This window comes from Hyla sarda, chromosome 1 (assembly GCF_029499605.1).
Source record: "Hyla sarda isolate aHylSar1 chromosome 1, aHylSar1.hap1, whole genome shotgun sequence".
Classification (NCBI taxonomy): domain Eukaryota; kingdom Metazoa; phylum Chordata; class Amphibia; order Anura; family Hylidae; genus Hyla; species Hyla sarda.
The window spans coordinates 411636214-411657999 of NC_079189.1; the positions used below are offsets into that span (position 1 = coordinate 411636214).

The following is a 21786-nucleotide window of genomic DNA, read 5'->3' on the forward strand; positions in this document are numbered from 1 at the left end:
GAAGTTGAGTTGTTGTTTTCTTTCTAACTGCTCTCTGATGACTCACGTCCCGGGAGCTGTGCAGTTCCTATGGGGATATTCTCCCATCATGCACAGCTCCCAGGACGTGACATCATCATTGAGCAGTTAGACAGAAAACTTCAGAAGCTAATAACTATTGGAAGGATTAAGATTTTTTAATAGAAGTATTTTACAAATCTGTTTAACTTTCCGGAGCCAGTTGATATTTATAAAAAAAGGTTTTGCCTGGAATACCCCTTTAATTTCATGTAGGTGTAAATAAAAAGCGCTCAGCAAATATAGGTGCAGGCTACATCAATGTAATTTTCGGTTAGATTTTTTTTTGTTATACTCTTGTTACGTTATACAAATATTTGTTTTTCTTTCACCTACCAGGATGGCAGCCTGCAGTGTCCCACATGTAAAGCAATTTATGGAGAGAAAACCGGCACTCAACCCCCAGGGAAAATGGAGTTTCATGTTATTCCTCACTCACTTCCAGGATATCCTGAGTACAAGACTATTCGCATAGTATATGATATTCCAAGTGGAGTGCAGGTATTTACAGCAAGTCTTCATAGTAAATGTTGGGGTCGGTTATTTCAGGACACTAGGTTACTGTTTTGTAATCACTTGAAAATGTTTTTGGTGTCCAGGGGCCTGAGCATCCGAACCCAGGGAGGAAGTTCACAGCCCGAGGATTTCCACGTCACTGTTATTTGCCAGATAATGACAAAGGAAGAAAGGTGAAAAATGTATAAAATGCATTCGCATCTTCATTCAGCCAACAGTCCAGATTCTCCGACCTAGAATGGGTGGAACATGATTTTAACATCATATGTATCGACTATAGACAGTTACTCTGGATAGAATGATATGTTATAGCCATAAACTCAGTCCCAACCTAATTTCATTAATTACCTGTCCTAAGTGACTTATCCCTCCTTATAATGTTATAGCAACCACTATAAAGTACATATTTAACATTACAATGGGAGGCAATGACCAGTGGATCCAAGAGGTTACAGTGTGACTGGATTTAAATACCACATAGGTAGGTCACATGACCTGGCTGTTACTAGGCAGATACTCTCATCTTCCATCAGCAACCAGGTCATGTCTGTCAAAGTCTTACCCATCACCTATAATTGTTGGCTTGCCAAGACTAGACAAAAATGAGGCCATACTAGTTACTGGTGCAGGGTCAGGTTCAAGACCCATTCCCAACATGATGTAGAGCAGCAACAATGCTTCATGGAGAGGTAGCACAAGTGCAAAATACTTATGATTAGCTACTCGTATGCCTACTATTTATGAGATGGGTAGCAGCTTAGTATTATAGCCGTACGCATACCAAGCCTACACAGGGGGCCATCTGCTGGCTTACAGCCTATTATTACCCCCATAATATCTCATTAGGCAGGCTGTCCAGCACCGTCTGCATGCACCATAGAAAGGGCTGGCTCCAAGGCTCCCCCAGCATCACAACGCAAGATTACATCGTAAAAGAAATAGTAGACTTGATAAACATGAGGTATTCAATGATATTTTAGCCAAAATACGCAAGCTCACAACCTACATCAAGGGTCTTGTGTGCCCCTACACTAACATTGCAAACTTCATTTACTGAGAAATTTCTCACCAAAAACTTACACTAAGAAAGATTCACGGGAATAAAAATCTATTTCATAATAAAGCACAGAGCATCTTATCTTTACTGGTATAGATTATCTACAAAGACTGCAGTAGAATAACTTTGATAAACTGTTATTCATTTACCAGTGTGGTTCTATATGTTCCAGGTCCTACGAATGTTGGTGGCAGCATGGGATCGACGTTTGATATTTGCTATTGGTACCTCAAGCACGACAGGGGAATCCAACACAGTGGTGTGGAATGAGATTCATCACAAGACTGAGTTTGGGTCCAACCTTACTGGCCATGGATACCCTGACCCTAACTACTTAGACAATGTTCTAGCTGAACTTACTTTGCAGGGAGTGACTGAAGAGAAAGCATTGCCCTATTAAGCAAAGCTCTGGACCCTTTCCTAAATACGGAACCGACAGCATCAGTGTCAGAACAGTGACATTTATGTTTTGCTAGCTACTGTCTCCTACTTTTCCAGGGGATTTATTCCAGTGAATACTGGGAACCCATCATTGCTGCCTTGCTGAAGTTAAGGAACAAAATGTGATTGAAGTTTCGTAGAGAATCAGAAATACCCAACATTGTAGGTGGCGCATGGAATCATTCTTCACAGCATCCCAGGCTCCAGAGCCAGCACTGGTTGCAGAGCATCCATTTACAAAGCATGATGTTTTTTGGGAGAAATGAGTGTTGTTCCAGCAGGTTGCGACAATTCAGTGAATGTTGGGGAGACAAATGGACTTTTTGTATCACAGAATCTGGTCGGTGGTAGCACATACCCTATAAAAATACAATGCATTGCCCTCTGTATTACAGCAGAAAACTCTAAAGGGTCATATGCATTCAATTTATTATCATTTTAAAGAAGAGACCAAGAGCCTCCTGTCTCCCATCACTTGTGTGATCTGTATAGTTGTGTGATGTCTACGTGTTATACTGTAAGCACTATGAACGTGCGTTCTCCTCGGCAATGCTTACAACAACCAGGCTCTGAATAATAAGCTATAAGACATGTTTACATAATGGGATGTCATGGGTTGCCTACAATTTAAATATAGCAGTTGTCATTCTTTTAAACAGAACATACACATAGAGTCAGAATCACCATCATGTTCTTTATGTCATTTTAGTCATGGTCATTGTGTTTCTACCATGACATATCATCTAGTCACGCCATCATTTTTCTTCTAACCCAGTATTACCAGAATGCGGCTATACTCTTTACTTGGCTATTTCCCATCAAGTTCCCTTTTTTAAGGAATCCCTACTACAGGATATAACGATATGTATAAAGCCCACATACTGTTCATGGACAGATATTCTTCTGAATTAATATTGAATTACATGGAGTCATGTGGATGTCTAGAAACAGTCATTGGAAATATGACACTATAGAAAGTCATAGCACTTTGTCAGAAAATCTCAGATACCTGGGAAAAATCTTATTTAAGCCCCCGGCCACTGCAAGTGCCTAGGAGGTGGGATCTACGTTAGGTGCCCAGAGTGCTCTGCATCGAGAGCATTTTAGATATTTTTTTTCCAGCTATGACTAATCCCTCTAGCAGTCTCCTGATAGAATGCTACAGCTATCAGTAATAGCTGGAAGAAGGGGCTCATTTGAGAGACCTCTGTGGAACCTAAGAAGTGGATCCTACCTTCTGCCCACTTGCACTACCTTCTGTGATCACAGGTACGTATGGACCCCCAACCTCCTCCGGTTGTTGGTACGAACAACATGTATGGCTCCACCCCCTGACAGCTATTAATTACCATACTATTCCAAAATGTCCATAGATTTGTAACATTTCTCCACTGGTATTGATATCGCGATCTTCTAATACAGTGTGGCTTTGTTAGGAACTTCTGGAATCTGGATTCATAAGTAATATAAAATACCTTGCTGCAAATATTAGGGATCAAGAGAGCAGAGAAGTGGAGGTGAGGCCCATATGATTCTAAATGTCATATTTTACTGTTGGCTATATTAGTTACTTTTACCTTTTGTATATTGAAATGTTCCAATAAGGATTATGGTTTTAGAGCATATCAGGACAAGTGAATTAGAAAGAAAATCTATCTATGATTTGTAGATTGCTTTCCATCCTTCCATGTACATGTAATAGGTTATGTTTAGCCCCAGCTACATTTGTGACATCATTCTTCATAAATTTACTATTTATTGTTTAACACATTGCTGCTCTATATAGTGAAGACAGATCTGGTATCATGATAAGATAATGGAATGCCTTTAATGAGATATACATGTAAATATGAATGAGAGTCACTTAGGCAAGGAACTCTTCTGATTCATAACATGGGTCGTGGCAGATCTGCTTAAATAGTTTTTTCTCTATACAATCATTGATCAATAATTCCTTACGATACATTAAATGGGAGTAAAATCACTAAGTGTCATCTAAAGGTCGAAAAAATATCTATAAAGATATTTATAACTCTAGAACTTGATACCTACTTTGGCAGCAAAAGTCAAAGATGCATTGACTTTGCATGTTAATGTACGTCACAACTAAAGTTTTTATGGTATTCCAACCCTCAATGCCCCAACTCTCGTATTTTTCAGCACACGTAGCCATATAGTTTTATTATAATTTATATCCATGCTCATATTTATCAGGACAGTATTAGGACACATTCACATGTACTGTATTTGCTGCAGATTTAAAGGAGAACTTCGGCAAATCTCCAGGATCTTCAGGATGGGACCTGCTGCTCAGTGAGGACTGCCTGCTGTAGATGGCATGCGCTCCATTTGTATGGAAATGCCGAATTGACGAGAGTACAGCAGTCTGGCATCATTGGTGCTCCCATACCAATGACTGGAGCGCGTGCAGTCTACCGGTAGATGACACACGCTCCTCACTGAGAGAGCCAGGGTCCCGTACTGGAGATCGCGACTGGTACCAGTGGTTGAACCCCCTACTTATCCCCTATCCTGTAAATAGGGCAAAAGTTGACTTTTGTTGGACTACTCATGACTGAACACAACATAAGATCAGAAGTGTGAATGTGCCCCAGTAGTATTCAGGGTTGACAGTGTGATAATGATGGGGCAAATTTAAGAAACTGGTTAAAAGAAAATCTCTTTGTTGCCTATAGCATAAATATCCCCCACTGGTGTCATCCAGAGTACCTGTCATCAAACCATATTTTCCAAACTAACGCAGATTATATTCCCTAACTACTCCTAAGAGTACAAATAAAATTTTATTGAACAAACCTACTAATGATAACAATATTTCTTTTAAACATAAACTTACAATGCGCTGTTCCAAATTATTATGCACAGTAAGCTTCAAAACACTTTATAGGTTGTAAGGAACTGAAAATTGTAATTTGTTGTGTTTGCAGCATATTTACTGAAATCAAAAGCTATTTCAATCAAACTTTTAACAACATTTTAACTTTTTAAACATTTTAACAGGACCCCTTATTTGATAGCAGCTTTACAAGTCTTGCATCCATTGAACTTGTGAGTTTTCGGACAGTTTCTGCTTGAATTTGTTAACAAGATGTCAGAATAGCCTCTCAGAGCTGCTGTTTGGATGTAAACTGCCTCCCACACTCATAGATCTTTTGCTTGAAGATGCTCCAAAGGTTCTCAATAGGATTGAGGTCAGGGGAGGATGGGGGCCACACCATGACTTTCTCTCGATTTAACCCCATAGCAGCCATTGATGCAGAGGTATTCTTTGCAGCATGAGATCTGTGCATTGTCATGCATGAAGATAATTTTATTACGGAAAACATAGTTCTTCCTTCTTTACCGGGGAAGAAAGTGGTCAGTCAGAAACACATACTTTGCAGAGGTCATCTTTACACCTTCGGGGACCCTATAGGGGCTGACCTGCTCTCTTCCTATTATTCCGGCCCAAAACATGACTCCACCCCTGCCTTGCTGATGTCCATCAACCATCCACTACTCCATCCAGGGTTGCACGGTACTCATCAGTGAACAAGATTGTTTGAAAATTAGTCTTCATGTATTTTTCTGCCCAATGCAGCAGTTTCTTCTTGTGAGCATTGGTTAGTGGTGGCCGAATAGAAGGTTTATGCACAGTTGCAAGACTCTACACCTTGATGTCCGTGGGACTCCAGAGGCACTAGCAGCTTCAAATATCTGTTTGCTGCTATGTAATGGTATGATAGTAGTTGCTCTCTTGATCCGATGCATGGATCTGGTAGAAATCTTCCTCAACGTGTCTTTATCTGCACGAACCCCTCAGTGCTCTAAATCAGCAACAAATCTCTTAATAGTGCTATGATCACGCATACGTTTTCGTGAAATATCTAATGTTTTCATACCTCGTCCAAGGCATTAAACAATTTCACTCTTTTCAGTAGCATAGAGATCCTCTTTCTTCCCCCATATTGCTTGAAAAAGGTGCTCTGCTTAAAGGACACCTCCGGGATAATAAAACTAATTAAAATCCACTCCATTAGGTAAAGTTATATAACTTTTCAATACACTTAAATTGCCCCACATGAAGTCTTTGTCTGTTCTCATGCATTTTTTCCTCAGACCAGAAGAGGTATAGGAGCATTTAAGCTTTCATTTTCGACCACCAAACACCCCTATTGTGGTTGATTGGTTGAAGTCTCGGCATACCCAGCATGCTCCGGGACAGTTCTATGCCTCCTGTCCCCAAACTTGGCCACTCTCAGCTCATTTGTCATTGGCTGAGCTCTTCTCTCTTACTCCCTGATGCGTCCAATCACAGTGCCACCGCAGCGCAGCCACAGAAGGCTCACTGATGTTACGTCAGAGTAACAGCAGTGAGCCAATCAGCGTTACCCCCACACGCATGCGCTGTGTAAGAAAACAAGCCCCGCCAGCATACAGACTTCGGCCAGAGCTCCGCGCCTGCCCATTGGATCCAGAGCTGAAGAGGGGGGTTTGTAATTGTGTGTCTTTATCTAGTACTAAACTTTGGGGGCGTATTCTGCGGGCATACATATTCAATTGATAGGAGGGAGTATGAGCTGGAGGGTGGTGAGGATCATACAGGAAGATGATGCACGGAATCATGGGCCACAGGCCATTTTCATGATGTCACAGATAATTTCGGCGGCAATTGCGGGAGAACGGCTGGACCGATTTTCATGATAATAGGTTTGGCTGATAGGTGAATCGATTATTTATTATTATTTATAGTCAAAATGTATTAATGAGTAAATATAGTAAAATGACTATAATGAGTTATCCTTTAATAATGTGGAACACCCCACCTTAAATTTTCCTTAAATTGGGCTCACCTGGTAATCTAATTATCACAGGTGTCCGAGATTGTTTTCAGTTATCCATGAGTTAAACTGAAAAACTAAATATTTAATCTCTGTGACACGTAAATAGAATTTGCATAATAATTTGGAACAGGGTGTGATATATATACATATATATATATATATATATATATATATATATATATATATATATATATATATATATTTTGCAGTTTTACAGTGATTATGCATTGTTTTTACCACCATTTGCAAAATAGAAGAAAAATAGCACCTTTTCTTTTATAAAGCAATTTCTAGATAATTTTTCCCATGTCTATAGTCTACCGATCCTAATAACGGGAATATCGTATGATAATACTGTATATCATTTTGGTATAAAACTATTTTGGAAAAATCATGGCAAAAACGCTGTAAAACTGCAAGGTTTAAACACAGTCTTAGTGGCCTTTTACAGCAAAATAAGTTTGGTAATGGGTTTTCAGTTGTATAGAAAAAAAGCTACTGAACTGTATTGTGTGACCCTTACTTCGCACGGATGAAACCCTGAAATATCCTCCAAGGAATTGTTGTTTTACATGCAAGTTATTAAACACCACATATATAGTGTTGAATATACAGAAAGAGGCAAATGCAAGGCTAAAATAACCAAACAAGTACCCCACCGCTTTTTTTTTTTTAAGATGAAACACACACGATAAAAGAAGCGTTGTTGTGGATACTCTGTGAATGTGTTATATTGAATGTCATTACTTTATATCACTGCAACATTTTGATGTGTTTGAGATCACCCACAAGATGGCAGAATGGAGGCTTTTTTCTTGGTTTCTTTAACTAAAAAAAAAGGAGAGTTTGAATCCTTACCTGACAAAAAAATAAAAAAAAGACTGCACCATAGCCTTCTCTATGAATGCAGCGTAACATGGCATGCATGGAGCAAACCTCACTCCCCGCACATCCTAGCCACGCTCGGCATGTCCTTGCAAATGTGAATAAAATACCTGTTGATTTCAACAATACTGTATCTAGCTGTGACAATATGTTATTATCAGGTTGTCAGCCCTTGCTTAACAGTACGTTCTTTTTATAGGACTGCAACAGGACTAAGGTACACACTGAAATAAATAGAGAATAAGTCATTTTCACCAAGACAAGCAAGGGACAGGGATAGCGAATGTGTTATTTTAATCGGATGTTCTAGCACATTGTTGTTCAACCTGTAATATTATAGAGGCTTCAAATATAGACAGTTGCACAGGTTTACTATGACTGTCTTATTCTTAGTCCAGTGTTTCCCAACCAGGAAGCCTCCAGCTGATGCACAACTACAACAATAGCTCCCAACTGTCCCAGATCCAGCAGGACATTCCCACTTTTGTGGTGATGTCCCGCCGCCCTGTGGAATGGCCCCCACATGTCCCGCATTTAACTGTAAATGCCTCCTAATGAGGAGTCTACAGTTGAATATGGGAAGTTTGACAGGGTAAAGAGCCAATGGCTTCTCACCTTGTCAATCACTCTTGTGCCTGTGGCTGCAGTAAGCCAGCAGACACAAGAGGCATATAAAGAAACTATAAACACAAGAGGCTGAGAAAGAAGAAAAAACAGAAGAGGCTATGCTGAGGAAGCCGACAGGGGAAGGGGACAAGAGCAGCGTTAGGTAAGTATGAAGAGGGGGGGGGGTTGTTGATTGGCACAGCTGCCTCTAATGGACAGCTGCTATCTAATGTGGGGGAACTGCTGTCTAACTTACTGCTGCCTACCTAATTTGGGGGAACTGCTGCCTTCCTAATGTGAGGGAGCTGCTGCCTACCTAATGTTGGGGAACTGCTGTTTATCTAATGTGGGGAAAAACGGCTGCCTACCTAATGTGGGGGAATTGCTGCCTACATAATGTGAAAAAAACAGCTCCCTAACTAATGTGGGGGACATCTGCTGCCTACCTAATGTGGTGAACATTTGCTGCCTATCTACTACATTCCTGCCTAGTTATATGAGGACTAACTACCAAGCTAATAGGGAGTCTACCTACATAGCTTAGAGTGGGGTTTTCATACAGGGGACAGCTATCTGGGGAATTTACCTACAGGGACAACTCTGTGATGGGTCTGTAGTGGTAATGATGGGGGTTGTTGTCAGTCACCTGATGTAACTAATCACTTATATGGTCTCCAGTGGTAATGATGGTGGTTGTTGTCAGTGTTCTTATGTATCAGACATCCTCCAAAACTTAGGTGACAGACTGACAACGTTATTGCTGTTGAAAAGGTATTCCCATTCTGCATGTGCGGGCATGATGAGGGCGTGGTTAGGGGTGTGGTTAGTGGACATGACTTGTCCCTTTTTCCGTTCAGCAAAAGTTGGGAGGTATACTACATATCCTAGATAGCCCAGACAGCCTTTGGCTAAGTTTCCACTTGGTTTTTTTTCTGGCAGTTTTTGGATATCTGCCACTGCAGTTTTTCAGCAAAAGCCAGAAGTGTACAGGAATAGGACATATAAAGGAAGGACTTACACTTCTCCTCCCTTATGGATCCACTTCTGACTTTGGCTCAAAAACTGCAGTGGCAGATTTCCAAAAACTGCCAGAAAAAAAAACAAGTGGAAACTTAGCCTTTGGCTGTCTGGGCATACTGTGAGTTGTAGTTTTGCAACAGCTGGAGGCACCCTGGTTGGGATACACTGCCTTAGACAGTGTAAACTGTAAGACCAGACAGTCTAAAAATGCTTCAGATTCATCACAGTGGTTCATGCTGCTAAATATACCTGGTGCATCTATAGATTGTCTGGGCAGAATGCGCAACAATCTGATGCAATTTTGTTGCACAGTTTTGCATCTAAAAAAGTGTTTGCTACACATAGTAAATGGTGATGCACAGCATTCAAGCCATTTTTCCCTCAATAGTAAGGCTAGGTTCACACTACAGACAGCAATATACAGGAGCTGTTCTATTCAGATGATCTGGAGATCTTAATTAGACAATTAGTTTTCTTTCCTAAACATATTTAGAAATATCCTCTTAGGAAATTAGTAGAGGAATGTCTCCTGTTCAGGTCTCAGCATCATGGGACATAGACACTCCATTAAAGGGGTTTTCTGGAGAAATAAACTGCTGCCAGAAAGTTATACAGAATTGTAAATTTCCTTTGTGTAAAAATGTCAAGCCTAAGGCTATGTTCACACCTCGCAATGTCTGCACAGAAAATCTCATTGCGGACATTCTGCAGACTGTGGGAGCTGGCATAGCATGCTGGTGCTAGGATTGCATGGGAATGCGCTCTCATAGACAGCTAGAGTCCGCAGAAAGAATGGACAGGTTCATTCTTCCTGCAGGAAATCGGAATTTCCGTGCTAGAAACATCTGGTGCGCCATGTGCACAGTGCAGCAGAATCCCATTCAATCTCCAGCGGAATTCCAATGCGGAATGGACGGTATCAGGTAATGGGCGAGATTATACAGTCCGGGGGGTGTATAAAGCATACACGTCCCTCAATTTAAAACATCCAAACTGCCATCACTCCTAATATGAATATTAACTTCCCGCCCATCTGACTGATTGCCTGACATGTCAGTAAACTATTAAACCTCATATCCCGGGAATGTTAGGGCATATAAAGAAACTATAAAAAGGAGTGTGATCAGGACATAATATACTATTTAAAGGAGGTACTCTGGCCCTAAGACATCTTATGGCTGGAGTACCCCTTTAATGACAATGCTTCTTGCTGTCTCCTCTGTCTGTGTCAGGGACTGTCCAGAGCAGGGGAGGTTTGTACTAGGCATTTTCTCCTGCCTCAGACTATTCCAGACACAGACAAAGGTGGCAGCAGGGAGCATAGTGTCAGGCTGGAGAGATCTACACAACATTCTTTGGGGCATACAGAAGCTGATAAGTAATGAAATGCTTTGATTTTTTTTATAACTTTCTGGCACTTGCTGATCATGTTTCTTTTCCTCTAGAATACCCCTTTAATGTTCATTTAAATGGACACTGTCAGATACAAAAACTTTTGATAGTTGTAAAGCATGTATAAACAATAGGTTTTACAATTGGTTTTATTAGAAAATGTTCTGTATTTCATACAGAAAAAGCCAGTCAAACAACTACCCCCCTGCCTGCTTGGACACATACTAGTCCTGCTGTGTCCATGCATCATCACCTATGTCATGGACACACTTCCTTGATTGACAGCTGTGAGTGCAGGGCTCACTGCTGGAGGAAAAATCCTCCCACTGTCAGGTTGTGTCCCCCTACTGTCAGTGAGGACAAGCTGGGAGTTGGAGTTTTTCTAATGCTAGGGGATATGTGAGCAGACAGCATACTGAGGGAGGGGGCGGAGACCTGCACAGTGAGGAAACACCCCCTCCCTTTGAGTGGAATTCAGACTAGTGAGCTAAATTAAAAGTGTAATAAAAAAAAAAAATAAAGCTGCTAGACACATAAATTAGATGTACATGGTCAGGATTAGGTACTGAGTGATATATTTAAAAAGAAAAATCTGGGATCTGACTGGTACGCTTAAAATTATTTTATTTCAGTTGTGGTGGTGCTTCAGGGAAACTGAACACTTATTACTTGGGTCTCCACAGATTACAGCTGATCATTGGGGGGCCACCACTGGAACACCGTATTTCAGTTTAATATTACACTTACAGATTTCTTGATTTTCTGAAACAGTTTTCTTCTAGTTTTTGCTTACATTTTGTGAGATGACTACACTGTGAAAAATTGTTTGTCCATATTTTATAATGGTTTAATGGTGACTAACCAAAAAATATAAAATGCATGTCGGCAATGAAAGGGGCACTCTTGCTCTGGTGATGGTGCGCCTTCTCCTTGTAACAGAAGAGGATACTGGGTTAACATACATGTTGCCTGGACAAGGAAGGAGAGCAGATAAATTTGTGTATCCTTGAATGCAGGTGAGTGACCGGGTGACCACAAAAACCATGGCTAATTATAGTCATAATTTCCTGTTTCTGGTATGACAGGAAATTGGAAGATTTTGAGACAGGGAAAATATGTGAGCATGGTTTTTTTACTTGGGTAGGCTGATGCATAAACTGTATGGATGAGATGAATCCCTATATGTGTACACAAAGAAAATAGTTTATCAGCCTAAGGCTAAATTTCCACTTTTTTTTCTGGCAGTTTTTGGAAAACTACCACTGCAGTTTTAGAGCCAAAGCCAGAAGTATACTCAAAAGGAATAGGACATATAAAAGGAAGGACTTACACTTCTCCTCCCTTATGGATCCACTTCTGACTTTGGCTCAAAAACTGCAGTGGCAGCTTTCCAAAAACTGCCAGAAAAAAAAAAAACGCTCCACGTCTGTCTCCAGGTTGGGTGTGGTTCTGCAGCTCAGTTCCGTTGAAGTGAATGGAGCAAAGTTGTAAAACCACACCCAACCTGGAGACAGACATGGAGTTGTTTTTGTTGTTCAGGCCCAGCCTTTGGGCATTTAATCTCAGCTATAGAGTAAAATGGAAATAGGAGATGAACTGCTTTCCCAACATAATTTTAGAGATCATAAACAGGAAAAGGGACACAATTATTGTCATAAATTACACTCAATTTTATTAAAGCTCTCAAGTGGCATACTGAACAGTCCCTTTTCATTCTATAAGCTTCCAGTTGAGTGTCTTTTGTCCTTAGCCAAACACACTTCTTTGTACACAGTCTCAGATACCTCTTTTGAAGTAATGGATAGACATATGCCTTTGGCAATGATTTGCGCAATATCATGTTTCCTGTTCTACATGCTATACAATATTAAATCAGAAGGATAATAATGTTACTATTATAATTGATTGAATATATACTAACATAATAAATCTTCCCATTCCCATAAGGTTAGTCATAAAAGCCAGTTTAAATTTTCTCTTTAATTCCTTACTACAAGCACCTACTATTGTGCTCATAGAAGGTAAGACAAGGTATATTTAAAGGGGTACCCCACCCCTAGATATTTGAAGGTGTACTCCGCCACTGGGGCCAGCCACTGGGACCCCTTGCAATCTGAACATTATGTTCACAACGCCAGCTTTGGGCCGCCGTGATGTCATGCTACGCGCCCTCCATTCTTGTTTTTGGGAGGGGACATGACTGCCATCACGCCCCCTACTATAGACATAAATGTAGGGGGCGTGACAGGACGTCATGATCACTGCCGCCAGAAGCCGGCGTTCTGAAAATGATGGGGTGCCAGCCGGAACCTGCCCCCCGGTCAGACATCTTATCCCCATCCTTTAAATAGGGGATAATATGTCCAGGGCTGGAGTACTCCTTTAAAGCTGTTCAGCAGCTGCTGTCAGGCGCTCATAGTCTTGTAAACTGCTGATGAACAGCTAACCAAAATATACAATTGCACTTTTTACTCTTTGAAGAATGTCAGCAAAAAGTTGGGATTATGTAGGTCTTAAATGAGCATTGGTGGCAACAAATGCTTGTATGTTCTGTAGTACAAATATTCCAGAGAAAAAAATCTGAAAGGTTCCTGTGCTGACTAGTGAACTATTGGTACAACTAGCGGTTTGGAAGCTTATTTATCTTGTGTCTATAAGCATCCTTAGAACCTAAAGGGGTATTGTGATCTCTTCCCAGACCCTTTTGCAGCCACAGGTGGTCAGGAAGCCAAAAACAGCTGAGCCAGCCACCTTTCCATTAACTCCCAGTTGAATTTAATGAGAGTTGCATAAAGAGCTATGCTGCTTCCGTAACTCCAGGAGTTAAAAGAGAGTAACTCATAAAGTTACTCTTTTTACGAAACTCCCAATAATATCAATAATGCTGACTTTGCTATTTTTAGCTTCCCGATCACCTTAGACTGCTACAGGAGGTAGAGGAGCCCTCTCTCTAGAGATAGGTGTGGGTCCCAGAGGCAGGACCTGCTTTTATGAGATATGTATGGTATATTCTGTGCATTTGCTATAAATATCCCAAATGAGACTATCCCTGTAGGGTCTACTAACACAAAGTATCCTGTAAATAACTGATTCTGCTGATTAGAAGCTGTGTTCAGTCATTTAGTTTACATTGAAATCTGCAGCTACAACTCAGATGTATCAAATATGTGCAGGATATGGTACATGTGAATAGACCCTTAAAGTTTCCTTTAAAGGTTTTGCAGGATTTTGTTCTATTAACCCTTTTTAATGTTGACAATATGATTTTAGTGCTTTCACTGCTGTTACTGAGTCCCCTGAATGGTGCACAACTATTTCTCACTCTCTCTATTTCAGGTGTGGGCCCAGAGCTTGGCTGTTTGTTAGCAGCACTCATACCTAGACTTCCTTTTCCTTACTTTTCTGGCCAATCACAGGACCACACCTACTCATCTCTGTTACGTCATAGCTAGTATACCTGAGAGGAAATTGTGTTCTAGTGCTGAAAAAGTTCACTGGACTGAACAGAATGACACTGTATGATTTGCAATAAACTACTACAGATAGCATGTTGCAGGGAAGGGGGGGGGGAATAGAAGAGGAATATGAATGCCCTTAGTTTGCGAGGTGCTTTGTGAACAGAGAAAAGAAAACAGCGACAGTGCCACAGATTAAGAAGAGTTTCATCACAAAAGCAGACCTGGCACAAGCAGGGGACTGATGATGATGATCCCAATCTAAAGGAAGGCAAAGGAGGAGAATACAGTAGTGAAAAGTTTTAATAACAAAAGCAGCCCTGGCCTATGCAGTGAACTGTTGTTACTGATGATAAACTCCACAAAGGAATGTTTCCCACATTTTATAGGTGGTAGCCTTGATTTACCTTTCAGGCACAGTGTTAAGCCTCTAATGAAAGCAGACTGTCTGGGCTTTGTGAATGCAATCTAAGCCTCTCTCCACTGCACAGCACTAACTAAGCCATGCCCCCACCACCGTTATTCCATCATTGTTTCACTGTTGCTAAAGATGGAATTCCCCAACAACAGACAGCAGAAAGCAGTTTGCAGGTAAGCGAGACACTCAGTTTTTAGTACTTGTAACATTCCAAAAGCCTTTACTCTTTAGAAAAGAAACCATCTCGATGAAATTACTCAATTAATACAGAACAACGATGTGACAAATGTGTGTCTTGTTTAACCTCTTGGGGACGCAGGGCGTATGCATACGCCCTGCATCCCCGATCCTTAAGGACTCAGGGCGTACCTGTACGCCCTGAGCCCAGCCCCGGTGATTAAAACAGGGTCACGACGTGACCCCGCATCACACCGGGTCGGTCCCGGCTGCTATTCATAGCCAGGACCCTGGGCTAACAGCGCGCAGCACCGATCATTGTGCCGCGCGCTATTAACCGTTAACAAGTTGACCGCCGCGTCTGAAAGTGAAAGTAAATGCTTCCCGGCAGCTCAGTCGGGCTGATCGGGACATCGTGATAAAATTGTGATGTTCCGATCAGCTGGGACGCAGGCGGAGGTCTCCTTACCTGTCTCCGCGGCGTCCGATCGGGGTTTGATTGCTCCAAGCCTGAGCTACAGGCTTGAGCAATCGAGCCCCTATCTCACTGATCCGTGCAAAGCTATGGCTTTGCAGGGATCAGCATAAGAGATCAGTGTGTGCAGTGTTATAGGTCTCTATGGGAGCTATAACACTGCAAAAAAAAAAAAGTGAAAAACAAAGGTCATTTAACCCCTTCCCTAATAAAAGTTTGAATCACCCCCTTTTCCCATAAAAAAGAAAACTGTGTAAATAAAAATAAACATATGTGGTATCGCTGCGTGCGGAAATGTCCGAACTATAAAAATATATTGTTAATTAAATCGCACGGTCAATGGCGTATGCGCAAAAAAATTCCAAAGTCCAAAATAGCGTATTTTTGGTCACTTTTTAGATCATGAAAAATGAATAAAAAGCGATCAAAAAGTCAGATCAATACAAAAATGGTACCGATAAAAACTTCAGAACACGGCGCAAAATATGAGTCCTCATACCGGCCCGTATGCGGAAAAATAAAAAAGTTATAGGGGTTAGAAGATGAGAATTTTTAACATAGAAATTTTCCTGCATGTAGTTATGATTTTTTCCAGAAGTACGACAAAATCAAACCTATATAAGTAGGGTATCATTTTAACCGTATGGACCTACAGAATAAAGATAAGGTGTCATTTTTACCGAAAAATGCACTGCGTAGAAACGGAAGCCCACAAAATTTACAAAATTTAATTCTTTCTTCAATTTTGTCACACAATGAATTTTTTTCTGTTTCGCCGTGGATTTTTGGGTAAAATGATTAAAGTAACTGCATAGCAGAATTGGTGGCGCAAAAAATAAGCCATAATATGGAATTTTATGTGCAAAATTGAAAGCGTTATGATTTTTAGAAGGTGATGAGGAAAAAATGAAAATGCAAAAATGGAAAAACGCTGAACATAGGTCCCTAAGGGGTTAAAGAACTCAAAAGGCAAATAAAGACCAGGAGTTACAATAGTTTTGGTAACTAGTCAGGAATGATGACTTCTGTATAGCTGACAAGTGTAAATAAAAACACCTTACTGGGCACAGTGGGTGATGAATTATGGATGACCAATATGATGCAATGGTGCTCAATAGGGTAATATATACACTACACTTTTTAAATTGCGCAACAACTGGGGGACACTAAATGATAAATGATGGCATTTAAAACCTGCCCAACTCAGGCCTACGGGGACAGAGCTTGAAACTGCTGACAGATACATTTCCATTTACGCCAAGGAAGCAAGGTAATTCTGACTTTGTGGCCCTCCCCTGAGAAAGGATACAAATAGAACAAGGCAAATTTATCTTTGTTGTCAGATTCTTTTTTTTATTTTTGGAATGTGGAACCTCGGAGAAAAAAAAAAAAAAGTACAAAAATTTTAGGAAACTTGGCCAAGTGTGAAGAGCAATATAAAGAGCTTGGTAAACAAGTTGGAATTAAGTTCTAGGTACATTGACTATGATTAGGTGTCTCCTCTCGCTCCTTCCTCTCAAAGGCTTGGTGTGCTTTCTGTAAATCTTCAATCACAGAGAGTAACCGCCTGGCAGGAGACAATGGTGTGGACCCTAAATGGGGCAAAGGAGAAGGTTACAGTGGTACATTACAAATACATTGCTTTCCTGACGTAAACAAATATTTTGTTCAGAGATGATACTAGACCTTCTAATACTTTGTCATTGTGACCTTTAGACTCCCGCTTTCCTACAAATGAACGTTCTGCTCCATCCAGATACTTATTCCTATTGGAAAAAAAGGAATGAACAGATCAAAGGGTTTCCCGCACAGCATGGAAAGTGGCCTGTATGGAAACATATTCAGACTATTTAGCAAATAGTTACAATAAACAGTAAAAGACATGAGAGGCAAACCTTGTGATTAAACCATGGATATAGAATCATCGACATGAAAGCAATCCCACTGTTTGAATAGAAAAGAAGAGAAGGTATTTACAGACCTGAGTATGTCCTTTACAGATAAAAGATGTCGATAGAGAACCTGAGCCTCTGCATCAGGATCCAGAGGATCGCTCCAGTCCCCCAACGTTACAGCCAAATGTGTACGGCTGCACCCACGAACTGAAAAATAGGGAAAGAACTATTTCATTTTTTACAGTCACGTTCCAATGTATTCAACCCCTTAAGGACCAAGCCCATTTTAGCCTTATAGGGGTACTCCGGTGGAAAACTTTTTTTTCTGGTGCCAGAAAGTTAAACAGATTTATAAATTACTTCTATAAAAAATTGTTAATCCTTCCAGTACTTATTAGCTGCTGAATACTACAGAGGAAATTATTTTCTTTTTGGAACACAGAGATCTCTGCTGAATCACGAGCACAGTGCTCTCTGCTGACATCCCTGTCCATTTTAGGAACTGTTCAGAGCAGGAGAATATCCCCATAGCAAACATATGCTGCTCTGGACAGTTCCTAAAACAGAAAGAGATGTCCGCTGAGAGCACTGTGCTCATGATTCAGCAGAGAGCTCTGTGTTCCAAAAAAAATAATAATTTCCTCTGTAGTATTCAGCAGCTATTAAGTAGTGGATGGATTCATTTTTTTTAATAGAAGTAATTTACAAATCTGTTTAACTTTCTGCCACTAGTAGATTTAAAAAAATAAAAATAAAAAAAAGTTTTCCACCGGAGTACCCCTTTAAGGACCAGGCCAATTTTATTTTAGCATTTTCGCTTTTTCCTCATCTTCTTCTAAAAATCAAAATTTTTTTTATATTTCCATCCACAGACCCATAGGAGAGCTTGTTTTTGCGTGACCGATTTTACTTTATAATGACATCACTCATTTCACCATAAAATGTACGGCACAACAAAAAAAATTATTTATGTGGGGAAATTGAAAAGAAAACCGCAATTTAGCAAATTTTGGAAGGTTTTGTTTTCAAGCTGTACAATCTACAGTAAAAATTACGTTTTCTTTATTCTGTGGGTCAATACGATTAAAATGATACCCATGTTATATGCTTTTCTATTATTGTACCGCTTAAAAAAAATCTCAAACTTTTTAATCAAAATTAGTATGTTTAAAATTGCCCTATTTTGACCACCTATAACTTTCTCATTTTTCCGTATACGGGGCGGTATGAGGCTAATTTTGTGAATTGTGATCTGTAGTTTTTATTGGTACCCCATTTGCTTATATTTAACTTTTTAATCACGTTTTATAAATTTTTTCTGGAATAAAATGTGACAAAAAAGCAGCAATTTTGGACCTTTTTTTTACGCCGTTCACCATACGGGATCATTAACATTATATTTTGATATTTCAGACATTTACGCATTCGGCGATTCCAAATAGGTTTAATCATTTTTTATGCTTTTTTGGGATAAAATAGAAAAAAAAGGGGCCATTTAAATTTTTATTGGGAGAGGGGCTTTTTCACATTTTTATAAACTTTTTTTAACAATTTATTTTTTTTTTACACTTTTATACTCCCTATAGAGGACTATTTATAGCAATCATTGGATTGCATATACTGAACAGTGCTATGCATTGGCATAGCACTGATCAGTATTATCTCCTGCTCTGGTCTGCTCGATGTCAGACCAAAGCAGAAGACCCCGGGATGATGGCCAGAGCAGGTAAGGGGACCTCCAGCTGCCATGTTGGATAATCGAATCCTCGTGGCAGCACCCACATTGTAGCAGATGCCATGATCTGTATTGATTACAGCATCTGAGGGGTTAATGGCGGACATCAGCGCGATCGCTGATGTCCGCCATTACCAGTGGGTCCTTGGCTGCTGACAGCAGCCGGTACCTGCCGTGCATGATGCGAGCACCGGTTAAGTCCCACCGCATCATGACATACATTTACATCCATTCTCATTAAGGGGTTAAGTAGGGTTATAGCAAGGGAAGTGTATAGTTCAGCTCGCCCCGTGTCTCGCCGTGACCCGGACTGGTACAGGCAATACAAGGAAGGACGTCTAGCACAGCAGCTCTTGAAACAATGCTTCTTTATTGTAGAAATCACACAGAATAACATAACACAGCAGAGTGACGCGTACGCGTCACTCTGCTGTGTTATGTGATTCTGTGTGAATTTTACAATAAGGAAGCATGTTATAGGCTTATTACCTTTACGTTCATTTTGCAGGCAGCATGTCCAGTGTCCATTGCGGTAGGCCCCTGGGTGATAGGTTGGCAACAAGCGCTGGTTACACAAACTGACTTTGCGCAGTGCAGACAGCCATTGATTCAGCTCATTTACATTCTGTTTGGGCAGAATAACATATGTAACATTTCATTTTTCACATACATATCGGCCAGATAAACTGCGTAAATGACATCTCTTATTGTACTGTGCACACATGTAGTTCATGTTGTACAATTCACATAAATTGGAATATACAGCCACTTACCTTGCACTGTATATACATGATATGACCTCCTTGTGCTTCACTTTCTTGGGTTATGATCTGCATCATGTTGGGCTGCTGGAATGCATTTTCATCTACCCGTTCCACAGCACAGATCCGATGCACTGGTATAGAGGAACGAACCTACGAAAAGAAAAGGAAATGCTATAAGAATCTATAAGTGCCCTGAATGGGCAGCATGGTGGAACAGTGGTTATCCCTGCTGCCTTGCAGTGCTGGTGACTTGGGTTCAAATCCCACTAAGGACAACAATAAATAAAGCGTTATTATTATTATAATAATGTCAGCAGAGAGAACTGTGCTCGTGATGTCATCAGAGAGCATTCCAAAAAGAAAAAAAAGAATTTCCTCTGTAGTATTCAGCAGCTAATAAGTAAAGGAAGGATTAAGATTTTTTTATTGGGCAGACTAGATGGGCAAAATGGTTCTTATCTGCTGACACATTCTATGTTTCTATGGATAATAGTATTTTTAATGTAATTTATCATCCATTTTTCTAGTTTGCACTTCTTCACTTATAATAAAGGGAAAGCGGGATGGCTTTCTAATACTGAGAGAACAATGTGGAGACCGAGCAGCTTGTATAAAACTAAACAGTGAGTGTAAAATGTATCCAAAAAATAACAACAGAACTAGCGCCCAAGGTCTATAAAAATATGGCACATGCACCATATTAAAATTTGAACAAGGCGTAGTTGATTAGCTAGATTTAAAAAAAAAAAAAATTATATATATATGCTATCTCAACTGACAGGGCCCTTGTCAAGAGAATATGATATAATGCATAAAATACTTAAATGAAGTCCATAGATAGAGTCCGAGCTTCCTCAGTAAACTTGCAAAATACTACTGATAAGATCATAAGATCTGACAAGGCGCCATGGATTGGCGGCTGAATAATACACTTCTCCTAATATGGGTATGAGATTCACCCGATCAGCACAAGTCACTAGGGCTGGAATTATAGCAAGATGATAATGAAGTATCGCTCACCATACGGAATTTGGCACATTTTTCAATGCCCACTGAGTGAAGAGAGACTAAGCAAATTTTGCAACCTTTAAAAAGATTTGCACATAATAGGGCATCCAAAATACACAACACTTAAAAGGGGTACTCCGGTGGAATTTTTTTTTTTTTAAATCAACTGGTGCCGGAAAGTTAAACCGATTTGTAAATGACTTCTGTTAAAAAATCTTTACCCTTCCAGTACTTTTTAGCGGCTGTATGCTACAGAGGAAATTCATTTTTTGTCTTGTCCACAATGCTCTCTGCTGACACCTGATGCCCGTATCAGGAAGTGTCCAGAGCAGGAGAGAATCCTCATTGCAAACCTATGCTGCTCTGGACAGTTCCTGATACGTGCATAAGGTGTCAGCAGAGAGCACTGTGGACAAGACAAAAATGAAATTCCAAAAGAAAAGAATTTCCTCTGTAGCATACAGCTGCTAAAAAGTACTGTAAGGGTAAAGATTTTTTTTTATAGAAGTAATTTACAAATCTTTTTGGCACCAGTTGATTTAAAAAAAATATATATATTCCACTGGAGTACCTCTTTAAAGGGTACTCCGGTGGAAAACATTATTATTATTATTATTATTATTATTATTTTTAATCAACTGATGCCAGAAAGTTAAACATATTTGTAAATTACTTGTATTAAAAAACCCTTCCAGTATTTTTCAGCTGCTTTATACTACAGAGGTAGTTGAGTTCTTTGTTTCAGTCTGACCACAATGCTCCCTGCTGACACCTCTGTCAATGTCAGGAACTGTCCAGAGCAGCATATGTTTGCTATGGGGATTTGCTCCTGCTCTGGACAGTTCCTAAAAGGTGTCAGCAGAGCGAAGTGGTCAGACAGAAAGGAAATTCAAAATTAAAATAACTTTTTGGGGAGCATATAGCAGCTGATAAGTACTGGAAGGATTAAAAGGTTTTAATAGAAGTCATTTACAAATCTTTATAACTTTCTGGCACCAGTTGATTTAAAAAAAAAAAATGTCCCCTTTTTCAGAAACCGCA

The 21786-nt window shown here is 40.1% G+C and overlaps 2 protein-coding genes across 8 annotated transcripts in view; one reads left to right on the forward strand and one right to left on the reverse strand.

Moving 5' to 3' along the window:
- The window catches only part of DTX1 (deltex E3 ubiquitin ligase 1), a 61262-nt gene extending 53114 nt beyond the window's left edge, over window positions 1-8148 (forward strand). For both annotated transcript variants that reach the window (XM_056528730.1, XM_056528731.1), the window contains exons 8-10: window positions 397-558; window positions 657-746; window positions 1803-8148. In XM_056528730.1, coding sequence (XP_056384705.1) covers window positions 397-558; window positions 657-746; window positions 1803-2030 — 480 coding nt within the window. In that variant the 3' untranslated portion in view covers window positions 2031-8148. The remainder of the gene's footprint in view (window positions 1-396; window positions 559-656; window positions 747-1802) is intronic.
- Window positions 8149-14509: 6361 nt separating this feature from the next.
- RASAL1 (RAS protein activator like 1) overlaps window positions 14510-21786 on the reverse strand; it is a 68258-nt gene continuing 60981 nt past the window's right edge. For 2 of the 6 annotated variants that reach the window (XM_056528744.1, XM_056528745.1), the window contains exons 17-21: window positions 19747-19887; window positions 19463-19598; window positions 17325-17445; window positions 17030-17109; window positions 14514-16935 (exon numbers count right to left, since the gene is read on the reverse strand). In XM_056528744.1, the coding sequence (XP_056384719.1) occupies window positions 16814-16935; window positions 17030-17109; window positions 17325-17445; window positions 19463-19598; window positions 19747-19887 (600 nt within the window). In that variant the 3' untranslated portion in view covers window positions 14514-16813. Of the gene's footprint in view, window positions 16936-17029; window positions 17110-17324; window positions 17446-19462; window positions 19599-19746; window positions 19888-21786 lie in introns of all 6 variants that reach the window. The other 4 variants (XM_056528739.1, XM_056528741.1, XM_056528743.1 and 1 more) reach the window with 4 other exon arrangements.